This window comes from Cydia pomonella, chromosome 26, assembly GCF_033807575.1.
Source record: "Cydia pomonella isolate Wapato2018A chromosome 26, ilCydPomo1, whole genome shotgun sequence".
In the NCBI taxonomy this organism is placed as follows: domain Eukaryota; kingdom Metazoa; phylum Arthropoda; class Insecta; order Lepidoptera; family Tortricidae; genus Cydia; species Cydia pomonella.
In genome coordinates this window covers 5,116,178-5,131,152 of record NC_084728.1, presented here as the reverse complement: position 1 = coordinate 5,131,152, position 14,975 = coordinate 5,116,178, and the positions used below count along the sequence as shown (strand labels likewise).

The window sequence follows — 14,975 nt, the reverse complement described above, 5'->3', positions numbered from 1 at the left end:
AATTTTTTTTGAGTTTTTTGAAAAGGACTCAAAGTCTCTACAAAAGTCTCGGGTCTCTAACAAGTTGAAAAGAACACGAGTTGAGACTTAATTTAAGAGTGAAAAACTGAGTCGAGTTTTAAAGGAGAGGACTCAAACGATTCGAGTCTTAACCAACACTACCCGGGGCTGGAATCGAACCAGCGTCTATCCGTTTACATGACAGATGCCTGAACCTCTCGGCCACCCGGGCTCGACGGCATGGCTCGAAAATGCGAAGGCTTGTGGCGCCCCCTGGCCAGCCCTGAAATAGTACTAGTAGTACACTATTTGTAAAAAACACAGATTGAAATATGTTCATAAGAAAGTAATTTAATTTGTTCTTTGACGTATATCTAACGTGCTCTGTACCCCTAGTGTAAATTTATTCGATGTCGTAACGTGACGTACGCGTTTGCGTTAACTCTCATTTTGTATGGGGTTTTGAGTTTCCAAAACGTCCCTCTTGGCGCGCTGTATCGAAATCCCTAAATGAGACTTAACGCAAACGCGTACGTCACGTTTCGAATTCGAATAAATTTACACTAGGGGCTCTGAGTGTTGAACCCACTGCGCGTTTTCCCTTAACTTTTATTCCACACACGTCCTCACTTTAAGCATAACAATAATGTAAACGGCTCAGTCCTTGGCAGATGGTTTGTTCTGACAGACTGACGAAGTCGTCACGTGTCTGGAGACTATTAATAATAAGGTATGCATGGAAGGCTCTGTCCTTGGCAGAAGCCTTGATCTGACACGTGTTGTGTCCAAGTCGTCACGTGTCCGGAGCTATTAAAATAATAAGGTATGCATGGATGGCTCAGTTCTTGGCAGATGGTTTGTTTTGACACGTGTCGTGTAGAAGTCGTCACGTGTCGGGGCTATTAAAATAATAACGTAAGCATGGAAGGCTCAGCCTTTGGCAGAAGGTTTGATCTGACACGTGTCAGCGTCGTCTTGTGTCAGGAGCAAGACCCGTTATCAATTTTGCAATACATTGAAAAACAGGGTTGACAAAAGTATCTCTAAAGTTAGCCTCGGTAGAGAGTACTATTTTGTACCAATTGGCGTTGAAACTCTAGGTCCATGGGGTCCCAGCGCACACAAGTATTTTGCAGAAATTGCGAAGCGTCTGGTTGGCGTAACTGGTGACCGAAGAACTGGCGGTTTCCTCGCACAACGTACCAGCATTGCGATACAACGAGGAAATGCCGCCAGCATTCTCGGTACAATGCCTTAGGGGCCTATTTTGGATTTAAGCTAGTTATAGTCACGCTAATGTATAATATATATCTATGATGTATATTGTTATTGAAAATAAAACTTGGATATTATATTTAAAATAATAATTCTATAAAGAAATAGAGATTCATTGAATTCGCATTAAAAATAGTTGCGTAAAAATAGTTTTAATGCGAACAAAATATTCATAAAAAAGAGAGGTATAGGCATTGTGAATGTCATCCCGCTTTGTGTGGTAGGGCACAGCACAGCGGATATCATTCCAGATCTAGAGCAGAGCCCAACTGGGGAAGTACCTACACTTTACAGGAAACCGCAGCCAAATTACACTAGACCTTACTCATAGTGTTGTGTTCCTGCCGGTGAATAAGGTTGCCAGGGCTCAACGAGGGTGCGGAGTGTTAGGGTTGGCAACGCGCATGTAACTCCTCTGAAGTTGCAGGCGTAAATAGGCTACGGAAACGGGCTTACTATCAGGCGAGCCGTATGCTTATTTGCCACCGATGTAGAATAAAAAAATCAATGTTACACCAAAATAACCTTTTTTGTGTGATTTCTGTATAGAACAAAGTTTTTCCATAAATTTAACGCAAACGAATATTCAAAAGTAGATAAAGATGTGCACATATTTTGTACACTAATAGTGTGTAATAAGTTAATAAAATGCAATTGTTTTTTGTATGGAAATCGAACCACCTTAAACAGTTTTTTGAAAAATTAAGTAGTTTGATGGCTACTCAATCCTATTTGGATTATCTATGACTATCTATGACTTACACAACGGCTGTCACTAAAATTTTCTATGACGTCATATCTTCCATCCTCTTCCCTCATGACGTCATCGCTATCGACATACTTTAACGCCCCACTCGAAATCACACTTAAACTGAATCGCATTAAGACTCAAAATAGATCAACTGCACTCTCCCTAAATGACGTCACGAATTGTAACGGCCGAAATGGATAAACAATTTTCGACTTACGCTGGAAGTGATAAGGTTCATTGTTTGTTTGTGTTCTATTTTTAGAAGTATTTTTTGATGTCGTAAGTTCAGGATATATGGGCAGAACGCCCCGTGAGTATAGTTTTGGTGAAAGGTCAGAATGTGTATTGGTTTTGTTGTGAGTTAGGTAGTTTTGGTTCTGAGTGCTTGTGGTTTCTTCGATATTGCACGGTAGTTATTGATATGGCTGACATTTCCGCCTACAAATAGCCTTTTTCAAACAAAAGGCACCACATGAGATATGCAAGAAGTTTTTGGCAAATATTTCATTTTTGGTACAAGCTTTTGTCGCTGGCTGTACTTTTCTTTCCACAGGCAACTAATACTCATAGAGATAATTCTAACAACCCTAAACCCAATCAGTTTGCGTTGTTTCATCACAGAGTTCCCATGGCCACCTCCTGTCTCCATCATCAGATCAGCTCCATGTCATCATAAAATTGCATTGTCATTCGATTTACATATGTATGTAAATTTCAGCTCAATCAATTCCAAGATTTGACCCACAGTAACTAACATACATATTAACAGGGCAAATTTTAATTAAAGGTTTTTATAAAAGCAATTAAACCTTTTAAAAACAGACAAGTAAATAGCAATACAATGGATCTGCCGTTTACTCCAAATATTTACTTAAAGTTCGACAGCATCCAATATGCAGCTGACACAGATCATTTACCCGTTAGACTGAACATACGGGTACCAAGGTACCATGTGCGTTGGTCTTGGTCTTTCGACCTTGTGACCTGTTTCAAAAACATCTTAATATCCCAGTTTGACGTTTTAGGGCCTACAAAGGCTGCGGATGTGGATACCGATTCGAAAATAACGCCCGCCATTTCCTCCCTCCTCGCTAGTACGCAAGATTCAATTCAATTCAAATCGTTTAATACGGTTAAACGTACTATCCGGAAACGTACACCTAAAACCAATTAAACCTACACAGCCACCCTATAAAATGCTTTATTAATGAGGTATTTTTTCAGTTTATTGACAAAAAATTCATAAAACGTTGCCTTTTTGATTTCCGGGTTCGACCTATCGCATATTTTTATTTTACACTAACTACCCTCAATGAGTTGGTTGATTTTCTTAATAAATCTGCGATTCCGTTTCTAGTTTATAGAAGTACGGCTCAACGTTTAGTATATCATATTTATGAAGATTGGAGCATTGCGCGACCGGCATGCGTCTGACCTCGCTGAAGTTCATCGGCCGACAGCATTGCTCGCGTAAAGGACGCATATAAGATTGCAACGCATGAGAAAAAGAAAAGAACTGTGTAAAGTAAGCGCCTGTTAAATTCATAAAATCAAAAATGTTTTAGCGGCGGTGAGGCCACTGGTAGGAACGAAAGATCGGATCGCTGTGTCTCGCTCTAACCTATGACCGCGCGCGATGATGGCTGGCCCGTAAGACCTATTACCTATACCTATTTTATAAACAATAGAGCAGCTATGAGGTGACCGTGCGTTTTTGTTATCACATGTTGCAGAGTCTATATGAGATAGATCTATGTCACCAGAATAAATGAGTTTCAGAACAAATACAAACAGTCCTATTTCCCCCCTTTACCCCTTCAAACACGAGCTTTACCCCTCAAACGCAAGGTCGTTTTCCGAACGCGATATTTGAGTTGTGAAAGTCGTTATACAGGGATGTAAATACGACATTTTGCATTAACATGCCGTTTAAGTATTTAAATTAAGAATTATATTGGTTATCGGCATTGAACGGGGTACTGTTAAGTCTCATTTTGTATAGGATTTTGAGTTTCCAAAACGTCCCGCTTGGCGCGCTCTTTCTAAATCCAATACAAAATGAGACTAAACGCAAACGCGTACGTCACGTTTCGAAATCGAATTTATTTACACTAGGGGGTACTGTTATTACTACGTATAGAACCAGCACAGAGAACCAGTATTTTGCGCCATAAGTTATTGTTTTGACAACAAACGGAGCGTAAATCTCGCGGCCTAAACGAGTAAGCGCCATAAATTTTATGGCGCTTACGACATTTTGGTCGCGTTGGTTGCGATTGTAACAATTTCTTTGTTTGGTATGGCTTCTCTATAGTAATAATTACTCAAGGGATATCGGTCAACTATTTCCCATACCTTAAATTATTATCAAAAATAACGAACCCTGTTACGGATATCACACTTGTTTTGATTGGTATGAAGCGTGTCGCTTATTTGCGTGTGGAGGCACCTGACAAAATCTGCGTTGCAGATATCTTACATATGCCAGGTGTTTATTTGGTCACCTGCAATAATTTAACAGCAACTTTTACTATGGGACCAAACTAGAAATTACGAAAAAAAATTTACTCTCCCATAGAAAATGTCAAGGTCAGGCAGCCAAAATATGTGGAACAGTCAATTTTTTCTTCGCGACTTCAGGGTTATTTCTCATAATAAAACTTATTGATTTCGTTTTGGTTAGTCAAGTTATTCAATTCATGCAAAATGCTGATTCAGGCATTATACAAGTTAGGTAAGTATAATTTGTATTTTTTTTATGTTACATGAAACTTTATTATAGCAAATACATAACTACCATTTTCTACGCGTGCAGCCTGTGGGTGAAGTTTACACAACGAGCCTATAACGCATTGCGCGTTCAATATAATAACATCTTGAGGATGCTGTTGCGGCTGCCAAAGCATTGCAGCGCGTCCGGCATGTTCGCTGAGGCGCGAGTAGATGACTTTTGTGCCATTAGGCGAAAAAGAATCGCCTCCATGCTGAGACGGGTGCGCGGCAGCAGCAACAGTCTTCTCAGAGTGTTGGCCGAGCGCCTCGACAGTCCGGTTATAAAGTTTTGGGTGGAGGTGGCAGTTGGGAGAGCGAAATAGAGTATGGCAACCTGCGCCCCTTCTCTCCACACATTTTAGTTTTTAGTTATATTTTCTTATTTTTATTTTTCTCTTAGTACCTAATTAACATAGTTTTAAGTTTATACTAATAGTCGACATGGATCAGTGATCTGAAATAAACGGTTTTTATTTAATTATTTATTTATTAGGTCATCGCACTTGTGTGGGCATGTTTTAATTTCTAGTCTAGTATTAAGTACTTTAATTTCGAAATGACATTGTATTTTTATTTTGTTATTTTTAGACATTCCCTTGTATTTTATTGACTCCTTTTAATTATTTTTTTATTGTAATTGTGTATGTTTAAGATAAAATGTAGATATTTACGATGCAAAAGAGATCCAAAAGATCCTACTAGAATATTTTTTTTTTTATCTTTTTATCAATTAATTATTACTCGTAATATCAATGACATCTCATTTCTAGCGATAAATTGTATTTATACGTCCTTATCCTTCGGTGCACACATGTTTAGAGTTATAGTCTAGATCTGAACTGTATGCTAATACTGTAATTTCGCTTTTGTCTGTAACTTGTTTTGTGAGGCCAATACAAAAAATAAAATAAAAATAATTGTGTCGCTATACATACAAGGTGCAACAAAAATAGTGGGGAACCGTTTAAGGGCACATTATGTATTTTATTTATTTAATCTTTATTGCACATAAGAAAACACACTGTACAATAGGCGAACTTAATGCCCTTAATGAACTTAATGAACTTAATACTTATGTATCGTGTGTTCTGATTAGGAAAAAGTAGAAGAAAAATATTATTGGCGCGAAAAACCCTTGGCCTTTGTACTTAAGATAACAGTTTTTATTAAAAGCTATTAATATTTAAAACAATGCATTGTTGTCAAATCAATTTAAGAAACATCAATCAAATCCCTGTCACTCAATCACTTCCACTTGATTCTAAACATTTTATCTTCGCTGCCAACCTTGTTTGCCCCAAATTGTTAAACTTCGACGATTAAAATTCAAAAGCGACACCCCTATTGTTCCGAATGAGGAATAAAATTTTGAAATTAGTTTCTATTGTTTCATGCAATTTTACCCTCAACGTAGAATTGCTTTTAGGTGTGTTGTTTGTTTTACATTGAAAGTTCAGGGGTTCTATTTATTTAGGTTTCCGTTTTGTGCCAAAATAAAATAAAATTATGGAATTAACTGTCTATCAGTGACTGACTTTTTATGTGTTTTTAGGTATCACGAAGAAAACCAAAAATCTATCAAAAACGAACCATGAAAAAACGCTCTTTTCTTGGGAAATACTGAGGGCGATAGTTCCTTTTGATACAGAATTACAGATAGACTTGTAAAGCAATTGAAAACATAGACATAGAGATAAATAGATAGATTGGGATATGGTAGGTTGAAATGTATGTTTACAATTGCGTTACTAAAAGTCTATTTGTATCAACTACACTATGGATTGAACTATCGCCCGCAGTCTTTCGCAAGAAAAGAGCGTACTCCTATCAAAAAAAGCCAGCAACGCACTTGCAATGCAACCTCTCTAGTATTGTAGGTGTCCATGGGTGACGATAATCGCTGACCATCAGATAATTCGTCTGCTCGCTTACTTCCTGTTTAAAGATAAAACTGTTTAATGTCTTTTTTCAGAGACTGCCTTTTTATTTAACAGTGATTCTATTTTCGTTTTTTTGCAACGCCTACTTGACTTGTTACTTCGTTACTTACAAATTAATGCTGTTTTGCATTTCACTTTTTTATTTATTAAGATTAGACATGCTTAAGATTTTCAGTAATACCTACCCAAAAGCATCCAAGAATTTTTTCTGCATAAATGTTTTATTTGACGACCAGCCTAGTGGGTAGTGACACTGTCTATGAAGCCGATGATCCCGGGTTCGAATCCCGGTAAGGGTATTTCTATTTATGTATATGATGAACACAGATATTTGTTTCTGAGTCATGGGTGTTTTCTATGTATATAAGTATATATTTATCTATATTCGTATGTATATATATTGTCGTCACCTAGTACCCATAGTACAAGCTTTGGTTAGTTTGGGGCTAGGTTGATTTGTGTAAGATTGTCCCCAAATATATTTTTTTATTTGGCTTAAACTGAAATAAGGTTGTAAATAAATCATTAATCACATTAACACCGATGCACGTAACACTTCTTTATTTTGGCTGCGCGTAATTTGAGGGAATCCCGGTTCTTTGACAGGGCCGCGACTCACATTTTTAATTATAGCCCGATTCGGGAAAGTGTATTTTTGTGACACATACGGATTACGTCGTATGAACTCCGCAGTTGAAATTGTTTAGTTTGCGGTGGTATCCGATCGAAGTGTCGGTTTCGAAGTTGACAGGCATCGGAATAAAATTTAAATAATGTTTTTAATAATAGATATATTTTATTTTGTATGTCTTGTGAAAGTGCTTCTATCAAACCTACTTGAATACATGCATTTTGAAGTTTGAAATGATGTTTCGTCTTGTTAGGTTTCGGGTAAAATTTGCCGAATCTTTCGGTTGCGCCGAAACTTTAGTTTCGGTCGTGTTCGACAGAACATTCGGTTTCGGGAAGTTACGATATAAAAATCATGTGACGAAACTAAATCAAAACCGCCAAAAATCGAACCTTTAGTTTCGGCAAAAAAACCGATTTCGGTCGGACCTTAAGTTTCAAGTCACCTCTGATGGGATGCTGATTGTCAAAAATTATTAAATACAACATTACAGCGGAGACCGTCGGGACGTACAAAATAATTTTTGCGTAATCTGAAACGGAGACCTTAACTTCTGCTCAGTAAATTAATAAAATTTACCAACGATATGTTAAGACTATTGACATACACAGGGTGCCTAACCAAGATGCCAAGATGCTCCGAGCGATACTCTCATTGATCACTCTTATTGTTCGCTACGGAGCGGACGATTGACATCTTGGCTAGGCACCCAGGCTCTAATGGTAGTTGCAACTAAAATGAGCAGATGCGCTCAAATATTAAATGAGCATGGGAGCATCTACGCGTGTTGACCGACAGTAGAGAGTACACTTATAGATTCCATCTAGCACGCAAGTGATCTGTATAAAAATGTCATGTTATAGGTTATCTGGGGACGATGCCACAACCAAATCGAGCAGAATAAGACTGCTGGAATATAATTAATTTTGAATCTACTTTTAAATTATACTGCTTTGGTAGTAGGCCAGGTGAAAATAGTTTTAATACCTTCATTTGGATCTTATGCGTGTAATCCGAGTTAACGTAATGCCAGAAAGTGTGCATACATTTTTGCTTTTTTAAATTTTTAGCTTGTAGATCGAAAACGGTGCGTCTGACGGAAAATTTGTTCTAATCATGATGGAAATTGAGGATCCGAATGGTACCTTAATATGATTTCGTAGTCAAAGTTCCAAAAAATGGCCGCCATTTTGAATTTCTTTATTTTTGGTATGATCATGTCAAAAATCCGAAAACGCCTTTTCTCCAGTGTCTGATCCATCAAACCTTATTAAAAGTGCCCTTTTTAATTTACGGTGAGCTCCTTCTATATCGAGTGGTTTGGCAATCCAAGAAAAAAAATTATCTCCTAAGACTCCCAAAATGCGATTGCGAAAACTCGGTCCTAAATGCACGTCATTTTAGACCAAATGAAGGTACCTACTTATTAAAATGGTTTCCGATTTCTCTAAACGCTTTTTATGGATATAAGTTGATTGGCTTATATGCAAAGTAAAAGATATATAACAGAAAGTTAATGAAAACTAGACATGTTCGTGATTTATTCTATCAAGCCAACTTTAACCTTTTATAAACCTTTAACTTATGTTTACTTGGAGTCTGCTCTTGCAAAAATAATCTAATTTCATTGTAGATATTTTATGGCATCTGGCACTTGATTAAAACGTGTAAAACTTAAAAAACAAAACTGTAGTACACGAAGATATCAAGAGATGGCGCCACCTCCGAGATAGAACGCGCTAACGATGTATCGACGTAGAATAATGACCTCCGAGATGCAAATTACCGATCAATGTCAAATGTTAAAAACAAAATTTGTGCTTGGATGGCTGCATAAATTTAAGCTATTGAACACCTTTCAACAATAATCTTGAAAACTGTTGTGACAGCGGTGCGGTGTCTCGATCGAAACGCCTGCCCACGTCTCAGTAGTTTCGAAACTCTAAAGTTAAATCTTATAATATTAGTTGTTCTTGTAATTAAACCGACTGAGATAACTACGATGTTTTCGCCTGTACAATTTGGTGTTAGCCCCCTTTTACGAGTAACCCGAGGGTCATGGAATTCTGAACAAGCTCTCTAGACGCTGACGCCGATGTCATACATTTGTTTTAACTAAGTATGGTGGTAAAGCGCTTAGAGTTTTCGCTTCGTGGCCGAGGTATACCAATTAAAAGTAGGGTTAAACTATACAAGTGTTGGATGTATACTCAAGTCAAGCCACTTACTTTTCAATTCTCAAAAAAAAATGTACAACCTATCCGATAATTAATGAAACAGACAGTAATGTCAAACCTGCTTACTGTATTGATACTTATTGTGTTTTTTTTCCTCTGAAGACTAGTAAATAGAATTTAAGTATGGCTCATGATTTCATTTTCTTTATGCTGTTAGTATGTATGTTAACATTATGTACTTAATAATGAACCTCCAGTACCCCTAGTGTAAATAAATTCGATTTCGAAACGTGACGTACGCGTTTGCGTTTAGTCTCATTTTGTATTGGATTTAGAAAGAGCGCGCCAAGCGGGACGTTTTGGAAACTCAAAATCCTATACAAAATGAGACTTAACGCAAACTCGTTCGTCACGTTATGATGTCGATTAAATTTACACTAGGGGTACTGGTCTATGATTCTTAAGTATGTTAAGTACTCTACATTGTACTTCAAATCCATTTGTATATTTGACTGTTTGTATTATAAATAAATAATAATAAAAAAACTCGAATTTTGAAGCTGTGTTTCTGTTGCGCTCATATTTGAGCCGTTTTTGCGATTTTCGAGGCACTGTAAGTTTTCTCAAAATAAAATCGTCCAAAAAAGCAAAACATAGCGGCACAGATATTGATCTTATTTGAAAATACATTTCGCTAGGTTAAAAATCTAGGGTGGAAACAGTCGAGAGCGTTTGTATGGAAAAATCGAAACTAGGAATTCCTCTTAAAGGCGTATTGGAGAGTGAAGCAGCTACACTCCAACAAAGCATAATATTTAAATATAAAAGTCCAGTACACGCCGGGGGCAGCACCTGCTTAGAAGCGTGAATAGTTTTCGCTTTCAAAACAACACGCACGGCCTCTATCGGCCAGGACTTCATGATAATGAAACTACATAAATTACTCACCCCATCTGGACTCTGCTTCTTGACTTCGCAGAATTCGTTGAGGACATCTTGCAGCTTCTTTGTTGAATCTGTAACAAATTCTTGATTTAAAACATTTATTAAAAATAACCAAAACCCAAAATTAAAAATAGTAAGTTGAAATTTTCACAGATGATGTATTTCTGTAGCCGCTATAACAACAAATACTAAAAAGCACGGAACCTTCGGTGGGCGAGTCCGACTAGCAATTGTCCGGTTTTTTCTTCTACGGGTCTCCAAGGTAGAAATAAACAACTTTTTAACCACGCGCCCCTATATTGCACCTATACCCTCACATCTGAAGACAACGACCTATTTTATCTGGGTTGAGTCTATGAGATTACTTTGATTACAATGGGTAGTAACCCTGCCTACGAAGCTGATGGTCCCGGGTTCAAATCCTGGTAACGGCATTTATTCGTGTGATGAGCATTGATACTTGTTCCTGAGTCATGGGTGTTTTCTATGTATTTAAGTATTTATAAATACTTATATATTATATATATCGTTGTCTAAGTACCCTCAACACAAGCCTTATTGAGCTTACTGTGGGACTTAGTTAATTTGTGTAATAATGTCCTATAATATTTATTATTTATAGATGTGCCTGTAAGTAACTCTAATTGAAATGGACTGCACACTCTAATAAAACTTTTTCTACTCGTACTCGTCGACTGTACGAGTAACGCTTGAATTAAGATTTTGTACCTCTTTTGTATTTCCTGGCGTTGTCCCGGCATTTTGCTACGGCTCATGGGAGCCTCGGGTCCGCTTGCCAACTAATCCCGAGAATTGGCTTAGGCACTAGTTTTTACGAAAGGTACTGCCATCTGACCTTCCAACCCAGAGGATAAACTAGGCCTTATTGGGATTAGTCCGGGTTCCTCACGATGTTTTCCTTCACCGAAATGCGACTGGTAAATATCAAATGATATTTCGTACATAAGTTCCGAAAAACTCATTGGTACGAGCCGGGGTTTGAACCCGCGACCTCCGGATTGCAAGTCACACGCTCTTACCGCTAGGCCACCAGCGCTTCAAGATTCGCTTTAAGATTTTGTATACCAAACTGTAATTGCGTACTTTTCATGTATGGGTTCCCATTCAACTATAAGATTCATTTCGATACGCTGTAGTCAACTGTAAAAAAATTACCAATCACGTGCCGCCGCACTCCCATACAAAAGACTAAACGGGCGCGGGGCGCAGGGCGGGAGTGGCGCGTTTATGTCTAAATTTTTGCCTACTGAGATATTTACCAATTTTCATTGATTATTTAGTTCTATAGTAAAAGAAGTATTATTTTAGATGACTCGTAGAAAAAATATTGTATACAATAGTGATAAAACGAGGTTTTCAATCTCGTGCCTCACTTAGGCAAGTCAGCAAGCTTCGTCTCTAAACACGGTAGGTACTCGATTGAAAAGCTCTCTATTATATTACAATTGTATAATAGTATTGTATGCAACAGTTGTTTAAGAAGGGTCAAAAAAGGCGAGGGGCGTGAGTTACAATGTGAGCCGGAGCCGAAGGCGTAGGCGAACATTGTAAAGGAATAGGCCACGAGCATTTTTTGAGCTACTTATACAACGTTGCATACAATACTTTTCCTACGAGTCAACAAAAATAAATCTTAATTTAGGTAAACAAAGCCAAAGTATATAGCCAAGACGCGCGAGCATACCTTGTCCTCCTTGGCCCGCCCCGGGCCGCGGTCAGCGACACCTTCTCGTAACTCATGAGGCCTGGTACTTGCTACTTGCTAAATTAAATTTTTGGACAGTTTTTTCTCGATTTTGGCCACCGTAGCCGACGGAGACTAACAAGCAACGCTAAGCGGTCTTCGTAGTCTATGGATGTTGCTATATTACGGATGTCACATGCGTGTTTCTGACTTATGAAGTAATTGTTTGTACTCAACCAAATGAATATTTTGTAAGTTGGTAGCAATGCACTAGTTTAAAACTGTATTCTTTTTGATTTTGTTAGGTTGGCAGCCATTAATCGCAGTAACGTTATAGCGATTAAAAACACAAGTGCTGTTATGAGGAATAGACAATATAGACTTTTCTTGAAACCTTTTATGTATTGTTCTTATATTCGTGTTAATGAATGCATAAATGACAGATAACAGTAGTGGAGTAGGAAAAATACTATTTCACTCTGAATCCAATTCAGGTAATAAACAAAATGGACTTTATGAAAATGCATTGCACTCATAGATGATTTCTCCACATAATACGAACATTAAAGGCAAAAGGGCAAAGGTCTACCACAACATGAGCGTTGTTGATCAATATCATTAGGGGCTATTAGCGAATTGTGTTCGATCTCTAATACATTTAGGTATTAGTGGCCGAAATAGAACAGTAGTAGGTACTAAAAAGAGGTGTAGGAGGATAATAGTACATTACGATACAAGTGCGAAAAATAGGAAATTCGAAACGAGAGGCGATAAATTAAAACACAACCGAAGGGAGTGTTTTAAATCGACACGAGTTGCGAATTACCTATTCGCACATGTATCGTACAACGTTTTACAGTACATATGTCTCTTTAAATGTTCGACACAGTTACGTAATATGCTAATTTGCGCACTAGTGCGGTAAAGTAGCACCATATGTATTATGTACTGTAATAGTACATTACGATACAAGTGCGAAAAATAGGAAATTCGAAACGAGTGGCGATAAATTAAAACACAACCGAAGGGAGTGTTTTAAATCGACACGAGTTGCGAATTATCTATTCGCACATGTATCGTACAACGTTTTACAGTACATATGGCCCTTTAAATGTTCGACACAGTAACATAATATGCTAATTTGCGCACTAGTGCGGTGAAGTAGCACCATATGCACTATAAAATGTTATATTTTAAAACATATTTAAAACAGTGTCTATCGCGTATATTTTTTATTACCTTTATTCGACGTTTTGACGCAGGTTTCACTGGTCGTGTTGGCGGATAACTGAGTCTAATTACGTCTTAATGAGAGTAAAAAGAGAAAGATCCCTGCAATTAGCGAATTTTGGTTTTCGCGGTAGGCCTCCTGATGTCCCAGCAAAATGTCAAAATAGAGATTTCAATTTGACCCGGTTTTAAATATGTTGGCTTTATCCATTCAATCAGACCTGAGGGCTAAGATGGTCGGCTCTTTATCATTTGTCACCATGCCGGTCACGTTCTAACAAGTATGTAAGCGCGAAAGTGACGGGCATAGTGACAAGTGATAAAAGTGGAACCATGATACCGCCGCTGTAGGGCTTAGATGGTCGGCTCTTTATCATTTGTCACCATGCCTGTCACGTTCTAACAAGTATGTAAGCGCGAAAGTGACGGGCACAGTGACAAGTGATAAAAATGGAACCATGTTGCCACCGCTGCCTAGCTAAGATGGTCGGCTCTTTATCATTTGTCACCACACTTGTCACGTTCTAACAAGTATGTAAGCGCGAAAGTGATGCGCTTAGTGACAAGTTATAAAAATGGAACCATGATGCCACCGCTGCACGCAGATTCTTGTTAAAAATTTGTTTTCGACTAACTTAAATCATTGATTTGAAATGTCATTTCATTGAATACAGCTGTTTGGACTTTGAAGTAGAAAACCGTATAGCACTAAACCTCGATATCGACGTTCCATGTGTACGGAAAACCATCTCCCATTATCACTTAATTGCCTCAGAAAACGTTCAACGCAAACGCTTTAGACATTTGATACCGCACTAAGACCAAAACAACCAACCAAAGCCCGGTTTGACAAGGTTGTAACCGCCTATGGTTTTCATGGTGAGATAGGACTTTGTTTCACCGAGTACTGAGATAATGGAAGTCTAATTGGAGTAAAACGTTTTTCTTTGAACATGACGCCCGCATGGAGTTTTCAAACGTCTTTAAAACTTAACTTAGATTTCCTGGTTTTAATGCATAACTATTTGTGTATATGTTTTTTTTATGATACAGAAGGCTAACGAGCACACAAATCGCCAGATGATAAGAAATTAGCTTAGCCCACGGACACCAGAGGATTGTAAGTGCGTTGCCGGCTTTTAAGATGGAAGTACGCTCTTTTCTAGAAGCTTTACCTAATGGTTGCCTGGAAGAGAGCGCTTTTTAGCGATAAGACCGCCTGTTGTTACCTAGTTCAGTAGTTTTACATGTATGTAAAATGTATAATTGTTGGTGCATAAAGAATATTTACTTACTTACTTTGAAGATTGTATCCGTCCGAAAATACCGCGGGTGACATTCAGTTTAGCTATGCGAGGCAGGAAGTTTCTAGAAAGGTGCACAGTTGAGGACTGCCAACCATCTAGGTGGTTAAGATGGAAATGTTGTCGTGTAGAGCGACGGCGGAAAAAAGCGGCATGGTTACTCACAAGAAGCTGCTTTTGAAGCTTCTGGAACCCTGCGGGTGACAGGTTGCCCCATTGGAACCCGGGCGCCACCGGAGTGTATA

General features: G+C 38.1%; 1 protein-coding gene across 2 annotated transcripts in view; it reads right to left on the bottom strand.

The window, feature by feature from the left end:
* The window catches only part of LOC133532149 (diacylglycerol kinase 1), a 255,031-nt gene that overhangs the window by 94,490 nt on the left and 145,566 nt on the right, over window positions 1-14,975 (bottom strand). For both annotated transcript variants that reach the window (XM_061870680.1, XM_061870681.1), the window contains one exon: window positions 10,495-10,562. In XM_061870680.1, the coding sequence (XP_061726664.1) occupies window positions 10,495-10,562 (68 nt within the window). The remainder of the gene's footprint in view (window positions 1-10,494; window positions 10,563-14,975) is intronic.